The sequence below is a fragment of the Palaemon carinicauda genome, chromosome 12, assembly GCF_036898095.1.
Source record: "Palaemon carinicauda isolate YSFRI2023 chromosome 12, ASM3689809v2, whole genome shotgun sequence".
Classification (NCBI taxonomy): domain Eukaryota; kingdom Metazoa; phylum Arthropoda; class Malacostraca; order Decapoda; family Palaemonidae; genus Palaemon; species Palaemon carinicauda.
Genome location: NC_090736.1, coordinates 59563150 through 59589552, shown reverse-complemented (window position 1 = coordinate 59589552; position 26403 = coordinate 59563150). Strand labels below are relative to the sequence as shown.

At 35.0% G+C, this 26403-nt stretch overlaps 1 protein-coding gene across 1 annotated transcript in view; it reads right to left on the bottom strand.

The window, feature by feature from the left end:
- Positions 1-24938: 24938 nt before the first annotated feature.
- LOC137650841 (zinc finger BED domain-containing protein 5-like) overlaps positions 24939-26403 on the bottom strand; it is a 64060-nt gene continuing 62595 nt past the window's right edge. The window contains exon 3 of the mRNA XM_068383996.1: positions 24939-25625. Within this exon, the coding sequence (XP_068240097.1) occupies positions 24939-25625 (687 nt within the window). The remainder of the gene's footprint in view (positions 25626-26403) is intronic.

The window sequence follows — 26403 nt, the reverse complement described above, 5'->3', positions numbered from 1 at the left end:
ACAAGGATAGTGAGGTTGCAACGACCAAAGAAACTAACGAGTTTGAGCGGGACTCGAACCAAAGTCTGGCATTCACCAGTCAGGGACGTTACCACATCGGCCATCACAACCCTAAATCCGTGAAAATAACAGACAAAGATGGATAGAACAGTAGATAGGGGCAAAGGTCACGAAAAAAGAAATATATTGTGCTTTATTGACCTCTGACATAGCTTTGAAAATAGGAGTCAAAGAAAACATTTATACAAGCCACCTTTATTTCTCATTTGAATTAAACGTTTAAGACAAGGAGTTGAGGAAGAGTTTCTTAGCAATATGCAGGTTGGGTAAGAAAGCATCTATAGTGACTGCAGCGAAAGGGACATTAAAATAAGAAACACTTGAAAACAGAAAGACAATGAAATTTCAAGTGCAGGGATAAAATAAACAATGGAGACTGTGAGCAGTGCTGTTGCTGAAGGATTGTACTGATGTGTGGGAGATGGTGGGCAGAGAGAGAGAGAGAGAGAGAGAGAGAGAGAGAGAGAGAGAGAGAGAGAGAGAGAGAGAGAGAGTTAAGCTAGTAAAATGAGGAGATAGGGGGAGTGAATGCTGGCGGAAATCTTAATGGGGAATTTCAGCTTGGAAAGAAAGGGAAAACTTTAAGATACTTTAATGAGGAAAAATGTCTTTTACTTATATGTACATAAATTTGTGTAATTGTATATGTGAGTGGTTAGTTTGGTTCTGCTGTAGGGCAATGCGTTCGGTGGCTTGGGCCCATTCAAAAGCCACCAGTTGACCCAAGTGCAGAAATGTAAGCAGAAGAAATGGGTATGGGTAGCATTATAATGAGAATAACAGATAATAGATGGACACTAAGAATAACAGGATGAGTCCAATTGACGAACTATAAAGTATGCGGGTGGGAACGTGTATAGAAAGACGATAACAGACGCAGATAGGGCTTCGTCCTGCAGTTCACTAGTAACGGCTGATGATATATATATATATATATATATATATATATATATATATATATATATATATATATATATATATATATATATATATATATATACATATATACATATGTGTGTGCGTGTTTATATATATATATATATATATATATATATATATATACATATATATATATATATATATATATATATATATGTGTGTGTGTGTGTGTGTGTGTGTGTGTAGCTGGAGTTGTACGCATTTTCTTGTAGGAAATAATACGGGTGGAAAATTACGGTTTGGAATTTTGTTAGGATAGTATCATCCGAAATTCCTTTTGCATACATAGATTTGCAATTCTTTACATGTACAGTACAGTATATGTTTTCCAATCTTCAGTAAAAAGGTGTCTGTTGTAAATGGAGTTTTAAGGATTATATCGGTAATTCATGAAACGTAAATTGAGAGTCCCACTTCCTAAACGATGCATAGCTATGCACGCAGCTCTATTGGTAACTAAAGTAACTCGTAGAACTCTTGAAGAAAAGTAAGGAAAAAATACCAAAATATTCTCTTTGAAAGTTTTAACTTGATATATGTAATAGGTGTTATTTAAACTTGGAATAATATTGTTAATGTCGCAAAAAATTCTGCAAGAATAGTTTGAAATTCAATGACGGTAGCTCGATACTCATTACTAACGCATTTCACTTCCCAGCAGCAATATCATTTTCAGTGATATTCAAATATCTTCAGTAGAAAATTTAGATGTGTGTGAGAGAGAGAGAGAGAGAGAGAGAGAGAGAGAGAGAGAGAGAGAGAGAGAGAGAGAGAATACATTGAGCTGTAATGGTCGTTTTAAAAACGGCTGAAGATTAAGAGATCACTGAACTTTTATGTTAAAGTCGATGGTTATTTCCATAATCCTTTAGCGCTTTAGCACTTAAATGAGTTTACGTATGCATTACCATCGCCAGTTAAGGTTTGATTATTCTGTTACATTATGGAGAGAATGTGGAAAATTAATTCGGATGGTCACTCAGGAAACTAGTTGATAGAATCGTTATAATTTCATGAAACGGGTGATAGAAATGGGAAAATTTCATGAAATTAGAGATAGAAGTTGGGTAATTTCATGAAACTGGTTGATAGAAGTGGGAGAATTTCATGAAACTAGTTAATTGAATTGGGGTAATTTCATTAAACTATTTGATAAAATGGGATAATTTCGTGAAACTAATTGGTAGAAGTGGGATAGTTTCATGGAACTACTTGATAGAAATGAAATAATTTCATGAAACTAGCTAATATGAATTTCATACAAAATACACAGGCTTTCACTTAGCATCCAAATAACACTTCCTGGATAAGCTTCATGCCTAGTTAGCAATTCTGCATTATATAGAATAACAAATGTAGATTACAACAATCTATTCACGCTTAGCACAAATCAGTCCAGAAGTAACGGATACAAACTGGAGTTGAAAAGATACATCAGTCAATGTGGTAATTTCTTTACATTCAAAATAGCGAATACTAGGAATAGACTTCCAGCGGATGTAGTGAACAGTAACACGGTAAACGAGTTCAAGAATAAGTTAGACAATATCATAAGACCTTTCTAAATGCTTAAACTAAATTGCTCTACCAAAGAGCAAATGGAGTCTCCGCGGATGGTCTAAAAAGTCCTTTGAGACATCCAAAAACCTTGTAACTCCTTGTAATTCTCTTGTCCATTCACTATTTATTTCATTATGCAAAAAGTGTATTGTTATCTAGAATGCAGCAACACTCTCTCTCTCTCTCTCTCTCTCTCTCTCTCTCTCTCTCTCTCTCTCTCTCTCTCTCTCTCTTACTATGGTAAAATATTGTTTGGAAGTTATTCATGTTTTATTATAGCACAAGCTACAAAGTATCTTTTGTATTCATTGCAAAAACAAGATTATATTTCCTTCAGGGAGAATTTTATCTGATAATTTCATCTACTAGCGTCGAATATGTGGTCATAATCAAAATAATGAGACTGATATAAGTAACTTATACTTAAAAATAGCTATGTGTGAGAGAGAGAGAGAGAGAGAGAGAGAGAGAGAGAGAGAGAGAGAGAGAGAGAGAGATTTTGTGTTGGGGAAACATCCGTCAATATATCCTCATGTTTGTCTTCAAGAATTGACAATCATTATAAATGATGAGTCAAACGCCGTTTAGATAGCTGAACATGATAAGGAAAGGTTTAAAGGCTTAAAGGCTGCTCGTGAATGGCAGGGGCAACGGACAGTGACATTACTCTATCGAGTAGGACAATGTCCTAGAGACTGATCATATATACATATGATCAGCGCCCAAGCCCCCTCTCCACCCAAGCTAGGACCAAGGAGGGTCAGGCAACGGCTGACTCAGCAGATAGACCTTTAGGCTCCCCAAACCTCCCCCCATCCTTAGGTCACAAGGATAGTGAGGTTGCAACGACCAAAGAAACTAACGAGTTTGAGCGGGACTCGAACCAAAGTCTGGCATTCACCAGTCAGGGACGTTACCACATCGGCCATCACAACCCTAAGTCCGTGAAAATAACAGACAAAGATGGATAGAACAGTAGATAGGGGCAAAGGTCACGAAAAAAGAAATATATTGTGCTTTATTGACCTCTGACATAGCTTTGAAAATAGGAGTCAAAGAAAACATTTATACAAGCCACCTTTATTTCTCATTTGAATTAAATGTTTAAGACAAGGAGTTGAGGAAGAGTTTCTTAGCAATATGCAGGTTGGGTAAGAAAGCATCTATAGTGACTGCAGCGAAAGGGACATTAAAATAAGAAACACTTGAAAACAGAAAGACAATGAAATTTCAAGTGCAGGGATAAAATAAACAATGGAGACTGTGAGCAGTGCTGTTGCTGAAGGATTGTACTGATGTGTGGGAGATGGTGGGCAGAGAGAGAGAGAGAGAGAGAGAGAGAGAGAGAGAGAGAGAGAGAGAGAGTTAAGCTAGTAAAATGAGGAGATAGGGGGAGTGAATGCTGGCGGAAATCTTAATGGGGAATTTCAGCTTGGAAAGAAAGGGAAAACTTTAAGATACTTTAATGAGGAAAAATGTCTTTTACTTATATGTACATAAATTTGTGTAATTGTATATGTGAGTGGTTAGTTTGGTTCTGCTGTAGGGCAATGCGTTCGGTGGCTTGGGCCCATTCAAAAGCCACCAGTTGACCCAAGTGCAGAAATGTAAGCAGAAGAAATGGGTATGGGTAGCATTATAATGAGAATAACAGATAATAGATGGACACTAAGAATAACAGGATGAGTCCAATTGACGAACTATAAAGTATGCGGGTGGGAACGTGTATAGAAAGACGATAACAGACGCAGATAGGGCTTCGTCCTGCAGTTCACTAGTAACGGCTGATGATATATATATATATATATATATATATATATATATATATATATATATATATATATATATATATATATATATATATATATGTGTGTGTGTGTGTGTGTGTGTGTGTGCGTGTTTATATATATATATATATATATATATATATATATATATATATATACATATATATATATATATATATGTGTGTGTGTGTGTGTGTGTGTGTAGCTGGAGTTATACGCATTTTCTTGTAAGAAATAATACGGGTGGAAAATTACGGTTTGGAATTTTGTTAGGATAGTATCATCCGAAATTCCTTTTGCATACACAGATTTGCAATTCTTTATATGTACAGTACAGTATATGTTTTCCAATCTTCAGTAAAAAGGTGTTTGTTGTAAATGGAGTTTTAAGGATTATATGGTTAATTCATGAATCGTAAATTGAGAGTCCCACTTCCTAAACGATGCATAGCTATGCACGCAGCTCTATTGGTAACTAAAGTAACTCGTAGAACTCTTGAAGAAAAGTAAGGAAAAAATACCAAAATATTCTCTTTGAAAGTTTTAACTTGATATATGTAATAGGTGTTATTTAAACTTGGAATAATATTGTTAATGTCGCAAAAAATTCTGCAAGAATAGTTTGAAATTCAATGACGGTAGCTCGATACTCATTACTAACGCATTTCACTTCCCAGCAGCAATATCATTTTCAGTGATATTCAAATATCTTTAGTAGAAAATTTAGATGTGAAAGAGAGAGAGAGAGAGAGAGAGAGAGAGAGAGAGAGAGAGAGAGAGAGAGAGAGAGAGAGAGAGAGAGAGAGAGAATACATTGAGCTGTAATGGTCGTTTTAAAAACGGCTGGAGATTAAGAGATCACTGAACTTTTATGTTAAAAGTCGATGGTCATTTCTATAATCCTTTAGCGCTTTGGCACAGAAATTAGTTTGCGTATGCATTACCATCGCCAGTTAAGGTTTGGTCATTCTGTTACATTATGGAGAAAATGTGGAAAATTAATTCTGATGGTCACTCGGGAAACTAGTTGTTAGAATCGTTATAATTTCATGAAACGGGTGATAGAAGTGGGAAAATTTCATGAAACTAGAGATAGAAGTTGGGTAATTTCATGAAACTAGAGATAGAAGTTGGGTAATTTCATGGAACTGGTTAACAGAAGTGGAATAGATTCATGAAACTACAGCAGTTGATAGAGGCAGGATAATTTCATTAGACTAGTTTAAAGAAGTAAGATATATCATGAAATTAGTTGATAGAAGTGGAAGAATTTCATGAAACTAGTTAATAGAATTGGTTTAATTTCAGTAAACTATTTGATAAAGTGGGATAATTTCATGAAATTAGTAAAGAGAAGTGGGATAATTTCATGGAACTAGTTGATAGAAGTGGGAGAATTTCATGAAAGTAGTTAATAGAAGTGGGGTAATTTCATTAAACTATTTGATAAAATGGGATAATTTCGTGAAACTAATAGGTAGAAGTGGGATAGTTTCATGAAACTAGTTGATAGAAATGAAATAATTTCATGAAACTAGCTAATATGAATTTCATACAAAATACACAGGCTTTCACTTAGCATCCAAATAACACTTCCTGGATAAGCTTCAAGCCTAGTTAGCAATTCTGCATGAAAATCTAGTGAGACAAATCAGAAATATTGATATTTTGTGGGGGGGGGGGGAAGAATGCATTGATTCTTACGCAAATTTCAGTTTCCTTTGTTTCTATGGCGTTCAGTACTCTTATTCAGTATACCTCAACCCCAGAAACTTTTAGTACCTAAAATAGATGAATAAATAACCTGAATATTGAATGAAACTGAATGAAGATGAAAGTGAGAATGCCTACTGACGTCCTGGTGCCTTCACAACCCCTGCCAAGATCATCAGATTTAGCTCATATATATATATATATATATATATATATATATATATATATATATATGTATATATATATATATATATATATATATACATATATATATATATATATATATATATATATATATATATATATATATATGCGTAAAAATCACAGGAAAACGTGATGCTCAGATGCAGTCCTCTGAAGAAGTATCACGAAACTAGCCAGGACTTAATCGTATATTTCATATTTTCATTTTCCCTGTGGTTCTTCTGCACACACACACACACACACACACACACACACATATATATATATATATATATATATATATATATATATATATATATATATATATATATATGTATATATATATATACATATATATATATATATATATATATGTATATATATAAATATGTATATATATATATATATATATATATATATATATATATATATATATATACATATATGTATATATATATATATATATATATATATATATATATATATATATATATGTATGTATATATATATATATATATATATATATATATATATATATATATATATATATGTATATATATATATATATATATATATATATATATATATATATATATTAACAACAACAGATGCAACCATTTATCATTTATAGCCCACTGCAGGGCAAACATGCAAATATCCCAGACATGTCAATTGATTTCTGGGGTTTGTACATTTTCTATCACCACGCTTGCCAGTGTAGATTGGTGGTGGTGGGAGATTTTCGGCTGATTTCCCTAACATGGGTGGCCGCGAAAAGTACAGTTTTGATGATCATGGCGATACCCAAACCCTTTCACGACGTTAAGGCATCTCCTTTTAGAAAGCGATATATATATATATATATATATATATATATATATATATATATATAAAATATATATATATATATATATATATATATATATATATATATATATATATATATATATATATAAAATAATAATAATAATAATAATAATAATAATAATAATGATAGTGATAATTAGACAATGTCTTTGTGGCGTCCAAAATTCGAAGATAGTTTCTCTTCGGACAGAATTTCCTGTAGATAGTTTGCAGTATAACAGCAGAAATACATTTATTTATCTCCATTTATTGTTTGGTGTTGACACGTGTTTCGGAGCACTTCTTGACCCTTCTTCAGGACTAAATTAAGTTTTGATACTAAACTTTAATATAAAGGTTATGATGGTGAAAATTTCATACAAAAATATTTGGAAATTAGGAAAATATTCAACAAAAATTGATGAAATATAAATACAAAAATTTAATATATTTTTTAAAAACATACATGATTTTTCAAATGGTTTCACAAAATTTCACGAAGCTCCCAATTCCATTCTTTGTAGTTAGACCGACATCGGTTCCTCAAGAACACCATCTCTCGTTTAAAGCAGACCAAATTGTGAAGCTTATACGCTCCCTCAGAAATTTTGGTATGGATCTGCATTGATCTCGGACAATCTTGTAACACTCTCTCATTTAAAGGTTTAAATGCCACTCATGAAGGGCAGAGGCTAGGGACAGTGACATTGTCCAATCAAGCAGGACAATGGCCTAGAGATTGACCATATATGTAATAAATGAAATAATTGTTATTACATGTTTAAAACACATGACGTAATATGTCATTTTGGATGAAGATGCTAGCCGTGAGATTTGCTGTAGGCATGTAAAATCATAAACAGGATGCACTATGCAGCCTCGGCAATGTAACATTTTTCTTAAACGTCAACACCAATGCATCAGTGTGTGAAAGTTTGTGACGTCACCGGATGCAGGTGTCTTCCGAGATTGTGTTTAAAATGCTACGTCAACTAAGCATACGATATCTGTGATATCGATAATTTAATCAGTTCATATCTATACTTCACCAGAATTGGTCATCCGACCAAAACCAGCTCCACTCCTATGATGGAGATGTTTAACTCTGTTGTTTTTAGACAATATATACTTTTAAAGCTAATAAGATGAACTTCGTTATCCAGCCTTAACATCTTAAACAACACATACTCAATGTGTGCTTATAAAAGTAGCACACTTATAAATGGTGGCAGCGGTTAAACTATACGAATCAGATAAAGATCTTCAAGTAATTATAATAATCAACTCTAAGAATTAGAGGAAGATCTTCAAGACATCAAAATAAAGCTGTAAAACCAGAGAAAGATCTTTAAGAAATCAACGTTATCTACATGTATCTACAATTTGGACTAAGTAACATAGTCCATCGAAATATATAACATTTAATGAATGTTATAAATACAAACTGATGAACTGGATCTTCAATCAACATCCTAGGAAACCCAAGGACTGACGTTCAACGTTTACAAAATATATCCAGGAAGCACTACATTCAACGGAAACTCGAACGATACATCGCTAACAAAACATCAAGAGAGAGAGAGAGGATGTGTCGACATCACACAGAACCATATATAAGCTAAGTACAAATTTTTAAGTTCATTCCAGTTTGGGCAGTGAAGTGTAGTTATCACGAGTCGTTAGTCGATTATTACTGGGGTGAGTGGTTTGCTAATCTTTTATTTCCTTTCATTAAAGGAAACTGTGTTCAACTCCGAATTCTCATCTATAATTTTTTCTCTCTTTGTGCTAATTCCTTTTTCTTTCAGAAATTTACAGGAAATATCTTTGTGTTCGGTTTTCTTTCAGAAATTCTCGGGAAATGTCTTGGGATTAGTAACATTGTTTGGGGAATTTTATTATACATATGCGTTTACGCAGTGGACGTCTGTATTCATATAGATATTTTGATAGAATTGCAAGGGGTCGAAGAGATAGGAAAAGAAATACAGCAGCCCTACCCCTGGACCTAGTGGCATAGGCCAGACTAATCCTCCTCCAATTGTGACGCTTGTAAATGCCAGGTCAGAAAGCCTTCCTTTTCAGGGTCGAGTCAATGGGTTCTTGCCACAAAATGTGGAGTCATGGATTTCATCCGTCGATGCCCATTTAAATGCCAAACAAATCGTAGACCCTTTTGTACAATTACAAGAAGCTAAAAGTTTTATAGATTTTTCTAAGGGGGATGCGAGTGCGTATTTAAGAGGTGTTTCATTTCAAGAAGCAGTTACCTGGGATGATTTCAAAGTTAGGTTACGAGCGGTCTATGGGGGTGAGGAAGCCTTGGATGTAGTAATAACGTTAAGAAATACACTTAATCAAGCCACTATGAATCGGCTTAATGTTATTGAGAGAGCAGCTCTCATAGCTGATAGGCTTAATGAATATCAGGACATTTTAGGTAATTCCACTTGGGTTACTAGAGATAACATCTCCGTGAAAGATTTTTTACGATTAATGTATTTAACTTGCATGACACTTATGTTGCCTGAAGCTTTAGTGCGGTGTTTTGATAAAAAGTTAACACCTGCAAGTACGGAATTGGATGTATATAAACAGATAAAGAAACACATGTCCAAGTGTCCAGATCTCGATCCCGTGTTAACTCAAGTTTTTGCAAAGAATGAAACAAAGCCACAAACAGTGAACGTAGTTAATAGTCAAGTAGCGGGAATGACGTGTTATAATTGCAAACGTCAAGGTCACTTAAGCGCGGACTGCAGAACGAAATTCTGCTCGATTCATAACAGTTCAACTCATTCATACAATCAATGTTACTCGCGTAAGACACAACAGAATCCCAGAAATACACAGTCAATTCCACAGTCAGTTCTATATGGAAATAAAAAGAAAAATCCTCATTTCAACAATAAGAAGAAACAACCAAATGTCAATGCAGTTCAGGGTCCAAAGCAAACAAACACTTCTTCGAATATCGCTGAGCCTGGGTCGTCAAACCAGACCTCGCAAGGTCAGACTAATTTTCAGAATGTGCAGAGCAAAGCAAATACCACATAGTTAACTCCAGAGGGGAAGAGAGTGATTTTGGGTCAAGGTCATTCATGTCAACATCAATAGTATTGAATAATCAATTTAATGTTTTATCAGATAATTGTGAGACAATAGATTTTCCTATGAAACACACGGCCGAATTTAATAAAACAGTGCATGCTCCCGTAGATTTGCAACGAATTCATACAATAATAAGCCAAAATGAGTTACGACCAACCTTATATGCTGTAAATTTAGAACACAAATCCTTTACGTTATTTTTTGACTCTGGTAGTCCACGTAATATCATGGATTTGAAGACACATCATTTGTTGTTTTCGAACTTTCCGATTGAAAAATCCGGAATTAGACTCTCGGGTATAGGAAATAATGAATTAAATGTCATAGGCATAACTCATGTTCAGTTCAAAGTCGGTAAACGCACGTTTGCCGATACATTTGTTGTTGTACAAAACATTGATATGTATCCAGCTGTAATTATAGGATACCCATCTATGGGAAATCAAAACATTATCTTAGCCCCTGCCAAGCACGGCGTGTATATCAAAGGGAAATTCTATAAGTCTTCTAATACCTTAAAATCAGTTTTGGATAAAAAGGAGACGACAAATGTAACCGTAACGTACGTTGAAGAACCAATAACTTGTCTCACTAATAAAGAAATAATATACGGGACCCAGCAGAATTCTCGTTCACCCGTAATATCATCTTGCACGCAATCTATCGAGCCGAACGTAACTTCGAATTTAATAGTGCAAATAAAGAAAACATTACCGGGATCTGAAATATTAATCCTTTCCGACACTTTGAAAACTAAAGGATTGTCTGTCACACAAGCTATTTATACAGTAGGCTCACATCAACAATGTAATATTGAAGTCTGTAATCATTTAAATAACACTTTAGTAATTCACAAAAATCAACATATCTTGGATGTAGAAGTTTATAAACATCGTATTCTTACCGTTGCTGAGATCAATCACTCTCAATCAGTTGCGGATGAATCCCTTTTGCAGTCTATCAAAAATAAAATCAATAAAGACAGTCAAGACGAAGAAATTCAGTAGAACATTTTTGGACTTTTAACTAAATATCATGATGTTTTTTCCACTACGGATGGATCCTTAGGAAAAAGGACAAGCAGAAAATTATCTATGTACCCTCGTACAGACTCCCTATGAAATTCCAGAATGAAATAAATGACGGAGTAGGTAAAATGCTAGAAGAAGGAGTCATTAGGAAATCAAACAGCCCTTATAATTTTCCTTTAATAGTTGTACCGAAAAAAGATCGAACATGGCGTATCTGCGTCGACTTCCGTCGTCTAAACGAGGAGACGATCCCTGATCGATTCCCAGTGCCATGTACTGACGATATTTTGTCTTTGTTAGGTCAGAATAAATAGTTTACCAGTTTGGACTTACTTAAAGGCTTTCACCAGATATCATTAGAAGAAGATAGTATCCCATACACAGCCTTCAGCACAGCCAAGGGACATTATGAATTTTTACGGATGCCTTTTGGTTCACGTTGTGCTCCTATAACATTTACAAGAATGATTAACATAGTGTTTGGAGACTTGTTAGGAGATATATTGCATGCCTATATGGATGATCTTGTAATCTTTTCCAACACCTTAGAAGAACATCTACGTAAGTTAGAACTAGTACTACAGAGATTAAGACAACATAACTTAAGGGTAAAGATTAGTAAGTGTGAATTTTTCAAAACAGAGTTAATATATTTGGGTTTCATGGTGTCAAGCCAAGGTCTTAAAGTAGTCCATGATAAGGTGTCGGCTATACGTAATTTTCCCATACCTACTAATGTCAAGGGAATACAGCAATTTCTGGGTTGTAGTGGATATTACAGGCGTTTTATACGCAACTATTCAATAATAGCCGCTCCTTTAACTGATCTTACGAAGAAGGGCGTAGATTTCATATGGTCTGAGCAACATCAACAGGCGTTTAATACCTTGAAAGATGAACTGTGTAGTTCTCCTATCTTAAAATTTCCTGACTTCGGTAAGGAATTCTTCATTGCAACAGACGCCTCAGACTTAGGAGTAGGAGGGGTATTGCTTCAGCAATATGATAAACAATTTTTCCCGATAGCTTTCTATTCTCGAAAATTGAGAACTTCCGAAAGTAAGTATGCAGTAATAGACAAGGAAGGGCTAGCTATTGTTAATTCACTAGTGCATTTTAAGTTCATAATTTACGGTTATCCCGTTAAGGTTCTTACTGACCATAAACCACTAACAGAGTTCTTTAAAGGCTTCAACCACAGCCCTAAACGAACTCGGTGGTATTTGATCATTCAAGATTTTGGCGCAAGAATCGGGTATTTACCTGGGAAAGCAAATATCATTGCGGATGCATTATCACGCAACCCCGTGTCATCTTGTACGGAGCCTTTAGCTGAATTAATAGATATATCAACTTCCATGCCTATTGTTAAAACGATATCTGAACAAGAAGATTTAGGCTGGAGCGCTGAATTGTTACAGACTGAGCAAAGAAAAGATCAGAAAATAGAAACCAATATAAATGCTTTGAAAGGCAATCATAAGGAAAAGGGATATATAAAGTATAAGCAGCAGAATTATATAATCAAAGATAATATTCTGTGTAGGACTGTGACAAGGAAAACCCGCAATACACCACAAGTAACTAACGACCAGGTAGTAGTACCAATCTCACTTATTTCCACTGTCCTGAATTGGTTGCATTCAAATCCATTACATGGACACCCGGGGTTCTCATTAATGTCACAGAAAGCCAAATCATTGTTTTATTGGCATACGATGCTTACAGATATAAAAAGACACATAGCTAATTGTCGCACATGTCAGGAAAACAAAGGGCATACGAAAACACCTGTCAGCCTAGGGGCTTATCCTGTGCCCAATCAACCCTTTGAAAGAATACATTTAGATTTGTTAACAGGATTTTACGAGTCAGACAGAGGAAATAAGCACCTCTCAGTAATTATAGATGCTTTAACTCGATATACAGAACTAATAGCGCTTAAAAGTAAAACTGCTTTTGAATGCGCTAGGAAGTTTTACGAGTGTTACATTTGTAAACATGGAATTCCACACATGATAATCTCAGACTCGGGTGGTGAATTTAATAATCACTTTCTTACCTCATTGTGTGAATTCCTCAGCATAAAGAAAATAAATACCATGATATATCACCCAGAGTCGAATGGGCTAGTGGAAAGAGCAAATAGGAAGATTTTAAATATATTAAGAGTAACACTAGGGGGATCAGACCCCAACTGGGATATTGCAATACCGGCGGCACTGAGTACTCTGAATCATTCATATCATATATCAATTAAAATGTCACCGCATGAAGCATTGTATGGTACCCCAGTTAGAACGCCTTTCCATGTATTAACGCCTACAACTAATCTATCAAATCCTTTAAAAGAATGTATAAATGCAAGTATAAGTCGTTATGATATCCTTCGAAAGAATTTAGAAGAATCAATCACAAATCATAATGAAAAGGAATCATGATAAAATAGCGAAGCCAACTAAAACATATACCGTGGGTGATAACGTTTATATTCAAATCAATGTGCGTAAAGGACTCAATTATAAACTAACACCTAAGTTTGAAGGCCCATTTAATATTTTGGAAACATTAACGGCCAATAGGTTTAAAGTTCAAAACGTATCCCAACCCACGGATGAGAGAATAGTTCCATTGGCTCACATAAGAAATAAAAAAAAAAAAAAAAGGAAAGAGAGGGAAAGAAGTGAGGGAATTTTTTTTTTTCTTCTTAATACAGGAGTAATTACATATATTTTTCTCGTTACAGGTTTCCAAGATGAATTTTTTGTTGTTGGGAGCGATAATGTTCGCTCAGACATTTTTCTCGTGTGGGATGAGCTCTAAAACTAAAAGTATAAATTTTAAATATGGCACTATAGTTGAAAGACAAGGAGACGTTTTTATTACATCGAGCAACGTAGTTGTACAAGTGAATATGCAAGCAATTTTTCTTCAAGAGAATGATGTCACTAGCCTAAGAACCGCCATATCAAGGTTTTCTGCCTCATTGGATGAGTTGCATAGAAGACATTTTCATTTGACTACAGAGAGTTTGCTTGGATCAACATTAAAAGTTGCAGAGATGCTATCTGATGACTTGAAAAATAAGACTTACGAGACAGGATCTTTGGCTTATGACCTTTTGATGTGGACTGTAGGACACGAACATAAAGAAAGACGAAATCCGTTTATTTATGCTGCATTAAACATCTTTGGGTCTATTGCAAGTTTAGGTTTAGGAATTTCCAATCGTCTTAAAATTAGTAATCAAAATAAGAAAATTGAGTTCTTGACTCATGAAGATGAATTGATTATGTCAGAACTAAGGAATCAGATAGCTTCAATCAATCAAATTATGGATTTAGTAAATGAACATTCAAATAATATCATTCAGATTATGGAAGTACAGGATTTGTTGGCAACGTTAACGTATTATGATTTAAAGATAGATCACATACATAACAGAATTGCACATTTCATTGAGAAATCCAAGGATTATGTAGAAGCTATCACGTTAGCAACTAAAGGTGTACTGTCACCCCATTTGTTGCCTATAAATTACTTAAAGTTAATTCTGGAGAACGGAAGGGATAAACTAGGCTATGTTCCTTTGTTAGGCGAACGTAGATTAGAATTTTATTACAGCCTAATTACAGTAAATGTTGATAATAACAAGATTAGGATTACAATTCCCTTTGATTCTTCTGATGCCTGGCAATCTTACAGGATATCACCATTTCCGACTCTCATGACGAATCACTCAAATCCAGTAATATCCAGTTTGACAGGACACGTATTGATTTCCCCAGACAAGGAAACATATACGGTCATTAAAGACTTAAATCAATTAACTCACTGTTCAGACGCAATGGATAGAAAAATATGTACAGCTGACTCATTTGAATTCCATAAAAACTTAATGGATTCATGCGAGTTAGGTATAGTGCTAGACGGTGCTCTCTCCCATACAAGTGAAAATTGTCTGGATAAGCTTTATCCCTTTGACAATAATGAGTTCAATTGCAGACTGAACAATGGCTCGTGGATACGATACAACAGGAACGGCTTCAATGTATCATGCCCTGACGGATCCACGTCTTTCGCCCACATCTTTGTTGCAGCAGATGGTTGTATCGGGACTTCCCCTAATTCCATGGTGACTGGTCTAAGGACACTCATCAGAGAACGAGCCTACTTCGCGAACTTCACGTGGACCTCTACAATGCCAGCACTACCTCTCCCGTACAACAGACAAGTTGCCAAGCGGTTGATGAAATTAACCGAAATGGACCACCTGTCACCGACTTATAAGGAAATTCTTCACCCCATACTACTAACATGATTAGGTATCACGGTGTTGATATTTATCGCCGTGAACATCCTTGTTTGGCGTAGGTTACGGTACAGCAGGAAGGTAAAACAGAACGTTTCGCCATGCCCAGACAAAACTCCTTATTTAATTCAGTTTAAAGCCATTTGAAGTGGCCACCTCATTCGATAAAGGAGTAGTGTTGGAATTTGAGTTTGTAAGAAAAGCTGTTGGTATGCTAGTAATATGTAAATGAGGAAATTTTTGAACTTTGCATGGTTAAAAATACATTAAAAAAAAAAAAACATTTAAAAAAATATAAATAATTTTTTTCTCGGCATCTAATAAAATATATAAGCCGGAATGTTTAAAAGAAAAGAGAAAAAAAAATAAAATTAACAGAATCTATGGGCATCTAATAAAATATATCAGCCCTATATATATATATATATATATATATATATATATATATATATATATATATATATATATATATATATATATATATATATATATATATATATATATATATATACACGAAACCGTGGTACGTGTACGTACCAGGAATTCGTGTTTGTGCACTAAAAAATTGAATTTTTACCAAGGTAACAAATATTTTTATTAGTTACTGTATTGTGTTAATCTATGTTTCTGACAAAGGTAACAATTATTCTTTAACAAGTTACCGAATCATATGTATATCAGTATTTTTTTTGGTACCATATAATCATTTGCTAACAATGTACCATATATATGATCTGTATTTATCATGCATTTTTTTTCTTTGCTTTGGTAATATCTTTTCATATGCATTATTGTTATTATTTTTTGATGTGCCTATTTGGACATTCGTCCTCATTTGCTTATGGCTAAAGTTAAACAAAGAATAATACATATGTCCAGTCACACCTAGTAAACATGTTTTGGCTTGTTGTTAAATTTTTTTTTTGAAAAAATTGAGATAGCTGGCCGAGCTAATGTAATAAATGAAATAATTGTTATTACATGTTTAAAACACATGACGAAATATGTCATTTTGGATGAAGATGCTAGCCGTGAGATTTGCTGTAGGCATGTAAAATCATAAACAGGATGCACTATGCAGCCTCGGCAATGTAACATTTTTCTTAAACGTCAACACCAATGCATCAGTGTGTGAAAGTTTGTGACGTCACCGGATGCAGGTGTCTTCCGAGATTGTGTTTAAAATGCTACGTCAACTAAGTATACGATATCTGTGATATCGATAATTTAATCAGTTCATATCTATACTTCACCTGAATTGGTCATCCGACCAAAACCAGCTCCACTCCTATGATGGAGATGTTTAACTCTGTTGTTTTTAGAGAATAAATACTTTTAAAGCTAATAAGATGAACTTCGTTATCCACCCTTAACATCTTAAACAACACATACTCAATGTGTGCTTATAAAAGTAGCACACTTATATATATACATATGATCAGCGCCGAAGCCCTTTCTCCATCCAAGCTAGGACCAAGGAGAGCCAGTCAATGGCTAGTGATGACTCGGCAAATAGACCTATGAGCTCCCCCAACCCCCCTCCTTAGCTCCAAGGATGGTGAGGATGCAGCGACCAAAGAAACAAACGAGTTTAAGCGGGACTCAAACCCCAGTCTGGCGTTCACCAGTCAGGGACGTTACCACATCGGCCACCATTCGTGAGGAAATAGTAGTTCTGAAGCTGTGACAGTAGATATGCATTTAGGACAGTACTGGCCTACATTTTGAGACGTAAACCAAAGGAAAAGCAATACAATTAAAGTGCTTTAAATGTCAGTATAAAGATATGCAATACAAAAATAAATAACTTTCAAACAGATTACCAATTACTGTAGATATTTATCTTCAAGTTGTACCAACCGTGTTTCACACAATTGTACATAATTCCTTTTGTATATATTATGCTTGTATCTTCGCTCCTCCCTCGCACTAAAATGAACATGAAAATTCCTGTCTGGTTTTTCCTCTGTGATATTGTCTGTCTTGTGAACTTGTCATGTCCTGTTGCCTTGAGGTTTTGTATATATGGAGAGTGTTCCACAACAATATAACTCAGTCGTTTCCAATCTGCCTTTGATTTCACAACTCCTCTCTCGGCCCGTCACAAAGTCATTGATATAAGAGAGTACACATTTTTAGTTAAAAAATGAAAAATATCCAGAGTTGAAAAATCCTTCATTCGCAAAAGATTTATCATTACTAACCCAAACATATACTGTATAGCTACTACAAGGTAATAGAAAAAAGATATTGATCTACTATGCATTTCAGAAGCGGACAAACTCTGTTTATCACATATCTTATTATTATTATTATTATTATTATTATTATTATTATTATCATCTAAGCCGTAACCCTAGTTGGAAAAGCAGGATGCTATAAGCCCAAGGGCTCCAACAAGAATAAATAGCCCAGTAAAGAGAAGGAAACAAGGAAATAGAAAATAAAAAAAACAGTGGACAATTGGAATAAAATATTTGAAGAACATTACAACCTTAAAGCAGATCCTTCACATATAGACTATAAAAACTTCAACAATAAAAAGAGGAGGAGGTACAATATAGAATGGTGTGCCTGGATGTACTCTTAAGACCTAAAGAAATCGTTGGATCATTATGATTTATCAGCACACTACCTTTAACACCCCGTCCTAGTTTATGACCGATATACCATATTGCTATATATGTTATGTTACTTATGTTACGAGTCCACTTGTGAATGATAACACAAACCCGACGAGTCATGTTGACGCATTTGAAGGAAGCTGTGGGCTCCCTCTTAAACCCATCAGTAAATTGTATTAGTGTACGCAATCTATCAAAAATGGCTGCTCAATATCTAGATAGATATGCACACACGCACACAGACTCATCCTTCCCATGGGTCGTGGTGGCCAATGTGGTAACATCCCTGACCAGTAAACACCTGACAGGATTTCGAGCCCCACTCAAACTCATTAATTTCTTTGGCTGCTGCAACCTTCCCATCCTCGTGAGTTAAGGAAGGGGGTTTTGTGGGTCTATAGATCTATCTGCTGAGTCATCATCACTCATTGCCTGGCCCTCCTTGGTCCTAGCTTGGATGGAGAAGGGGCTTGGGTGCTGATCATATATATATATGGTCAGCCTCAAGGGCATTGTCCTGCTCGATAGGTCACTGTCTCTGTCCCTTTCCTCCGCCATTCATGAGTGGCCTTTAAACCTGGAAACCCCTTCTACTTTCCTAACTAAACCCACTTGTTTGGCTATTTGTTGGAGATTGTGGTTTCCCAGTGTACCCCTCTGGGTACCCCTCCCACCAGGGTATGACCACTCTCCTCTCCGGCGTAACAGGAAATATATATATAAATATATATATATATATATATATATATATATATATATATATATATATATATATATATATATATATATATATATATATATATATATATATTTATATATATATATATATATATATATATATATATATATATATATATATATATGTCGCGACACTTGCTCTTTATTATATAAGCGAGAAATTTAGAATGTTCTGTATGTGTAGATGTACAGATATGATATTTTACTATAAGTATGGTACAATTATATGAAGGTAATACGTATTTCACATTGCTAATTATTGTACACCAGGAATCAGGAAGTTTACATTATGTATTAGGAGAGCCGTGTTTGCAGTCCTTATGACCAAACCAAATCAACATGTTCTATTAGTGGTCTGGACCTTCTCGAAGAAGTTAGTACTCTTATTACAGATTATGTAATTATTATGAAATGTCAACTTGGTCCAGTTAATATGATATTATTTTGTTCAGTTGTCTCTTTTATATTCATATTACAAAATTGTAAACTGCATGTATTTCTGTCCACCAATTATCTATATGTTTATAATGCGTAATAGTCATTAAAATATGCATATGAACATCGTGTTTTATTGTAATTTACAATAAAACACGATGTTCAATTTGTAAATAGTATTAAATATATTCCATTACTTTTATGAAGTGGGAGCAATATGGAAAAGAAATATATATTGTAGGAATAATATGATTCGAACATGAACGATTTTATTGGTAATTTTAGGATGGCCCAAACTCTCCATCATTCTGGTCGCCCTAGACTCGTCCGTTATAATCCGAATATAGGCAACTGAGGGTCCTGGACTGACTCCAGGACTCCTGATAGGGCCATTAACAACGGCATTAGCCTTCGCTTCCATGGTCGTTGGACCATCTCTGGTTTTCATGGTCACACATAACGGTAACTGTATTAAATGGTATTACTAATGTATGACACGTATATACATGATGTCATATTCAAATATTCTGTAAGTAATTAGAGACAGATTTGGTGTGAAGAGGAAAACGGAGAATGCAATATTGAGGTTGGCAACGGGCAGTTTAGATAGAGGTTGCTACAGGGTGTTGGTGGAGAGGTTTGACGGGTACCTTAAATATTATGAATGGATTAGGTTTAATATCCTCCAGTAAACACGTAACATAACATATAGCAATATGGTGTGTTGGCCATAAATTAGGTCAGGACGATAAAGGTTTAAAGGTTTAAAGGCCACACGTGAATGGCAGAGGCAAGAGCCAGTGACATTGCCCTAGGAAGCAGGACAATGCCAAGAGACTAACCTTAAATACATATGATCAGCGCCCAAGCCCCCTCCCCTCTTCCTCACTCAAGCTCGGACCAGGAAGGCTCAGGCAGTGGCTGATGATAACAGTAGGTAGACATATAGGCTTCCTCAAATCCCCCCCCCCCTCCATCCTTAGCTCACAAGGATTTTGAGGTTGCAGACACTAAAGTGGTTACTTCTTCTTACTTTAATAACTTTACTTTGATGGCTACTTTTCCGGTCCCATACAGCAGGGGAACCCCACTCTCTACAGGACCTCCACTGTCGTTTTACCTTGTTCGTTCAGAGTATTTAACGTTTCATATCGCGTATAGTTCATTTACTGTTAAATCGTCACTGTCAAAAGATTCATGAAATAAGAAAGTCTTCAGTTTCCTCCTGAAAGCCTTAAGGTGCGTCCACACTAGCGACAAAACATGTCGACAACACTGTGTACCACTTTGTAGGCAACAAGTTGTTAGACTGTTGACGAAACATTGTTGTCGAGATGTTGGTAGAGATTTATTGGTGATATGTTGGCAACCCTGGTGTGGACGAGTCGATGTGGTTGGAGATACCCGGACAGACACACAACACCGACAGCAAGATAGAGACGACTGGCGAAATCCAACCGAGACCCTTTGCGTCAATATGTGCGTTCGATCCCAGGTATGAGGAAGAAATTTATTTCTATTTGAACACGATGTTGTGTTGATATTAATCCATATTGACTCATTAGGGGTAATTTGAATGAATTACTACCAATTGTGTCACATGGTGGCCCGGGAAATTGGGTAAAACTCGCTGGTAAGAGACTGATGTCTCGCCAGGTAAATCCTCGGACAGCTGGTAGCGGTCAGGTTCCAATTTCTTTATGGGCTCTCGTGACATGGTTGGTTTCGACCTGGCCTTTCATTAGAAGGGGCTAGCGTTCGATCCCAGGTATGAGGTAGAAATTTATTTCTATTTGAACACGATGTTGTGTTGATATTAATCCATATATATATATATATATATATATATATATATATATATATATATATATATATATATACATATACAGAGAGAGAGAGAGAGAGAGAGAGAGAGAGAGAGAGAGAGAGAGAGAGCTGTTATTTTTGACGGGTCGTGTAGAGCATAATACTATATATATATATATATATATATATATATATATATATATATATATATATATATATATATATATATATATATACATATAATTTTATGTAATATGTATATGTAAACATATATATATATATATATATATATATATATATATATATATATATATATATATATATATGTATATATATGCAGTATCATACTGTATATATATATATATATATATATATATATATATATATGTATATATATATATATATATATATATACATATATATATATATATATATATATATATACATATATATATACATATATATATATATATATATATATATATATATATATATATATATATGTATATAAATATATATATATATATATATATATATATATATATATATATATATATATATATATATATATATATATATATATATATATATATATATATATATATATATATATATATATAGTGTACGTAACCCGACAAAAATGGTGGCAAAAGAGAGACGTCATCTTCTATAACGGTGTGCACGAGATTTGAAGGCTCTTCACTTTTCCTATCATGCAATAGGGAGGATCTCGTCCAGACTCTACGACGGTGCCTTCTCCGCTGTAAACACATAAGGACGACAACAGCAGCAGCAGCCGCCAGTGCGTCCTGGCACCCCGACATACTTTTCAAGTCTCTAGAATGAGGTGTGGACGGCTTCACCAAGTTGACGCGTGTTGCCAATATGTTGCCAGACAGTGTGGCAGACAAAGTTTCATACATTATTGTCGATATGTGTACCGATGTTGACTGTAAGGTTTCCAACTTTGTTGTTGATATGTCGGTAGACACGATGTTGCCAGTGTGGACGAACCTTTAATATCTTTAATCATTCGAATGTTTCGTGGGAGCTTATTATATAGTATCGGGGCCGCATATTTAAAGGCTCTGGAGCCTAAAGTAGACCTAAATCTAGGTTCCAACAGTTTTAAGTCATCTGTAACTATTCTCGTGTCGACAAGATTTGTTGGCTGCGCAATATGTAGCAATTCTCTTAAGTATTTTGGACGCCCGGTTCTGATGACTTGGTGGGTATTGTACCTATTTTAAATTCAATTCTCGCTTTAATCGGCAGCCAGTGTAAATCGATTAGTATAGGGGTGATCCTTTCTCTTGGTGGGACACCTTTTATCAGTCTTGCTCTTCTGTTTATTATGTTTAATAATTTCTTAAGTTGCACTTTTGGTAAATTGTAATAGATAGAGTTGCAGTAGTCAATCCTGGTAATAACACAGTTTATCACAAGTTTTTTTACAGAATTTTCGTCCAGGTACTTTTTTATAAACGCAATATTTCTTAAATGATACCCAGCCGTTTTTATTACATTATTTATTTGGACATTTAGAGACAGGTTACAGTCAAGAAATACACCTAGATCTCGAATTTTACTAGATATCGGAACCGAGTCATTATTTATGTTCATCTGAATATCACCTAAGTTTCTCACGCATTTTCTCTTGCCCACCACCATGAATTCAGTTTTGGTCTCATTTAATTTTAGTTGTTCTTGGTAAGGGTAGAAGAGAGGCTTAAGCTATGGTAAGCAGCTCTTCTAGGAAAAGGTACGAGTTTGAGTTGGATTTGAACTCTAGACTGGAGATCACGAGGTAAAGACATTACCAATAGGCCACAACTACCCTGAGATATCCCCGTTAAACGGCGTATGTCCTTCTCTGAAATGACTAGTAGTTTAATTCTTATCAGACTCTAAAACCTCCATAGAATTTCGTTAGAAACTTTTTCTTGCAGCACACGTGATGAAATGACTGAGGTCGTCCAAGCGACAGTAATGAGGTTATCCTTTGATGACTCTCCTAAACTTCACAAGTTATTTTAAATAAAGAAGTTCCTTCAAAGCGAACTGATTATGATATGCAACGCGTTATGTCAAGGAAATTTTATACCCAGAGCAGTTCATGTTAAGTTCGGCAAACAAGAGCATTTTCTGAAAAAAAAAAAAAAATATTGAGTTTGGTTTATTACGATCTGGTGACTTTCAATTCATTTTGTTACAGTTTCCAATTAAAGTATTGCCTGTGGGTAAAGTCTGTGAAGCTTTATAAGTTACAAGAAATGTAGTGGAATGAAAAAAAAATCTTAGTTGATGTAAACGTATTGAAAGGTAAGTCATTCTTCGGTACACACACGCATATATATATATATATATATATATATATATATATATATATATATATATATATATATATATATATATATATATATATATATATATATATATATTTTATGAAGCTGGTGTAGTATAGAGTAAATAAGTTATTCAGGTATTTTAATTATGTTTTCATATGTGCATTTTTGAGGTGAGTCCCTCTCATGTAGGTATATGATTGTTATTCTTCATTCAAGTCAGTAGATGTAAATTTACGTTATTTTTCAAGAATTAACTTTTTATTTCACATATATTGTTACGAAGTCATGCGTAATCTGTTTAAGCGTGCTATATGATCCATACGAGATATGAACAAGGGCTTATGTAAATGTTTTTTATATTTCTATGAGGTATTGCGTCATGTTGGTTAGAAAATATGCAATTCTTATATTTACCAAATGTTTTGGAAGGTTCTCGAAAACCTTAATGTTAGATTTTATCTTTTTATTATTTCCGAGAACGGTGGGTGGGCTGAGAGAGGGAGTTGCCTGAAAACAAGGTTCACCTCCTGAATTTTTATCTAGTTGATAACTCTGGCGGCGCCAGTGGCCGGCCCCCAAGCCACAAGAATAATCTATTAGAACAGGGGTTCCCAACTTTTTTGCACTCGCGACCCCTTTGCTAAAAATCTGAAACCCATGCGACCCCCTACTTAGGGCTTACTATCATCAGCTTAAATTTCCTTTTATTTTCTGTTAAGTTAAGGAGAGGGAAAGAAACATCTAAGAAAACATTTAAAATTGCTGTAATTATTTATTAGCAAATTAAATCACATTAGTCCAACCTAAATTCACAAAGAGAACATATAATTCTTAAGATAATATTAACATAGGTTTGAACAGCTATCCAACCCAGCTAGGGGGATGCCTGATGTTGCATTTCAGCAGCAAGCTTTGAAATTCGTGGCCGAACGTTTGTTAGAGCCAGTCTCATGTCATCTCCAACATCCAATCTGTTCCTATTCTTTGTTTTCATATTCACAAGAGTGGAATATCCTGCTTCACACAAGTAGGTAGAAGCAAATGGAACAAGGACGCGTAAAGCTATCATGCTGATTTTGGAGTATGGCTGATACATACCGCACCAGAACTGAGTCACGGATTTCACCTTGAAGAGATCACGAGCTGAAGAGTCGTTCCTTAGATCCAGATATTCATCTTGGATTTAATCTGGGATGCTAGATACATCAAGTTCAGTACAAAATGGGTTCCTTACCAGGGCCTCCTGTTCCTGTGAAAGCTCAGGGAAGTAACGCTTAACTTCCTTTTCTAGAGACTGAAGATGTTCGGTAATCTCATCCTTGAGGAACTGATCCAGTTGGATGTGAGACTCATCCATCACTCCACAAAGTTTTTCAAACATAGCGATGTTTCCAAGATTGGTTTTCCAACGCCAGTTTTGCAGTTCGGGAACAAAGGCCCGAAGACTATCTTGAAAAAGGAAAGCATGTTTCCCTTCCTTGAAGCTTCAAATTGAGCTTGTTCAGCTGGTCAAAAATGTCGGCTAGGTACGCAACCCTTTTATTCCATGCTTCATCTTCGAAGTGGACAACAAGATCTTTCCTTTCTTGAGTCTCCAGGAATAGCTTTATTTCATCTTTCATTTCAAAGACACGATTAATACCGTTTCCTTTCGACAACCAACATACTGCTGTGTAGAAGAGAAGGACTTCGTGGTCAGCATTCATGTCTTTGCATAGTTCTCTGAATAGGCAAGTGTTGAGTGCTTTAGTCTTGATATAATTTACAATTTTGATTACAGATTCAAGCACTTCCTGCAGAGAAGAAGGGAGAGTCTTACTGGCGAGAGCATATCGGTGAATCATGCAGTGGATGCCCTTTGCTTGAGGTGCTAGCTTCTTCACTCTCGATTGGAATCCGGATTTCGATCCCAGCATAGCCGCTGCCCCATCCGTACAAACCCCACACACGTTTTCCCATTGAAGATCTTCCTCTTGGAAAAAAGTTGAAACCTTTTCCATGATATCATCAGCTTTTGTTGTGGTTTCAAGTGCACTGCAGAATAAGAATTCGTCTTTAATGTCACCTGAATTAATGTATCTCACGAAGACAAGCAACTGAGAACATGAACTTACATCTGTTGACTCATCGAGCTGAAAGGAAAACAAAGGGGAACCCTTAATTCCAGTCAAAACCCGTTCCTTCACATCCATAGACATTTTAGAAATGCGCCTCTGTATAGTATTATTTGACAGGGATACTTGCTGCATCTATTTTGCACTGGCTTCTCCAAGAATAAGATTTACTGCTTTCATCATGCAGGGCTTAATAAGTGTTTCTCCAATCGTGTTCTTTTCTATAAATTTCAGTAGTTATGTCCACCAAAAAATATAGAAAATTCAGGCAGCTTTTTCATCTATCTCTTGATAACTTTACTCTTACTTTTGCTAACAGCTCTATATTAAAAGATTGTTATTCGAAGGTTTTGCAGGAATAACTTCTTTTTATGAATTTTGTCTAACAAAAATACAGAAAATCATACAAGAACTAAAATGACAATAACTCACATAAAGATAGGCATCAAATTTATAGTAAATCGTAGCCACTTACAAATCAAGGAGAAAACTAAAACTGTCAGAATAATCAAGTTTGTCTTCAATATTCAAGTCACAAGTGGAAAAGTGAAATAATCCACTCCGTAAATGACGGAAAAAATCTAATCCATCGTTTAAGAAACAACATAAAAACGTCAAACAAAATACACAAACATAAGAAAAAAAGATATTTTTAAACATGATAAACAAGAGAATAATAATCATCACTTACATGTTAATCTTTTCCTATAGGTGAACCCTAAATTCCTCAGTACTCTCCACCTCCCACGTGGTTCGGGCTTTCCTTGATAATAACTTACCCTAAAATATAATACCC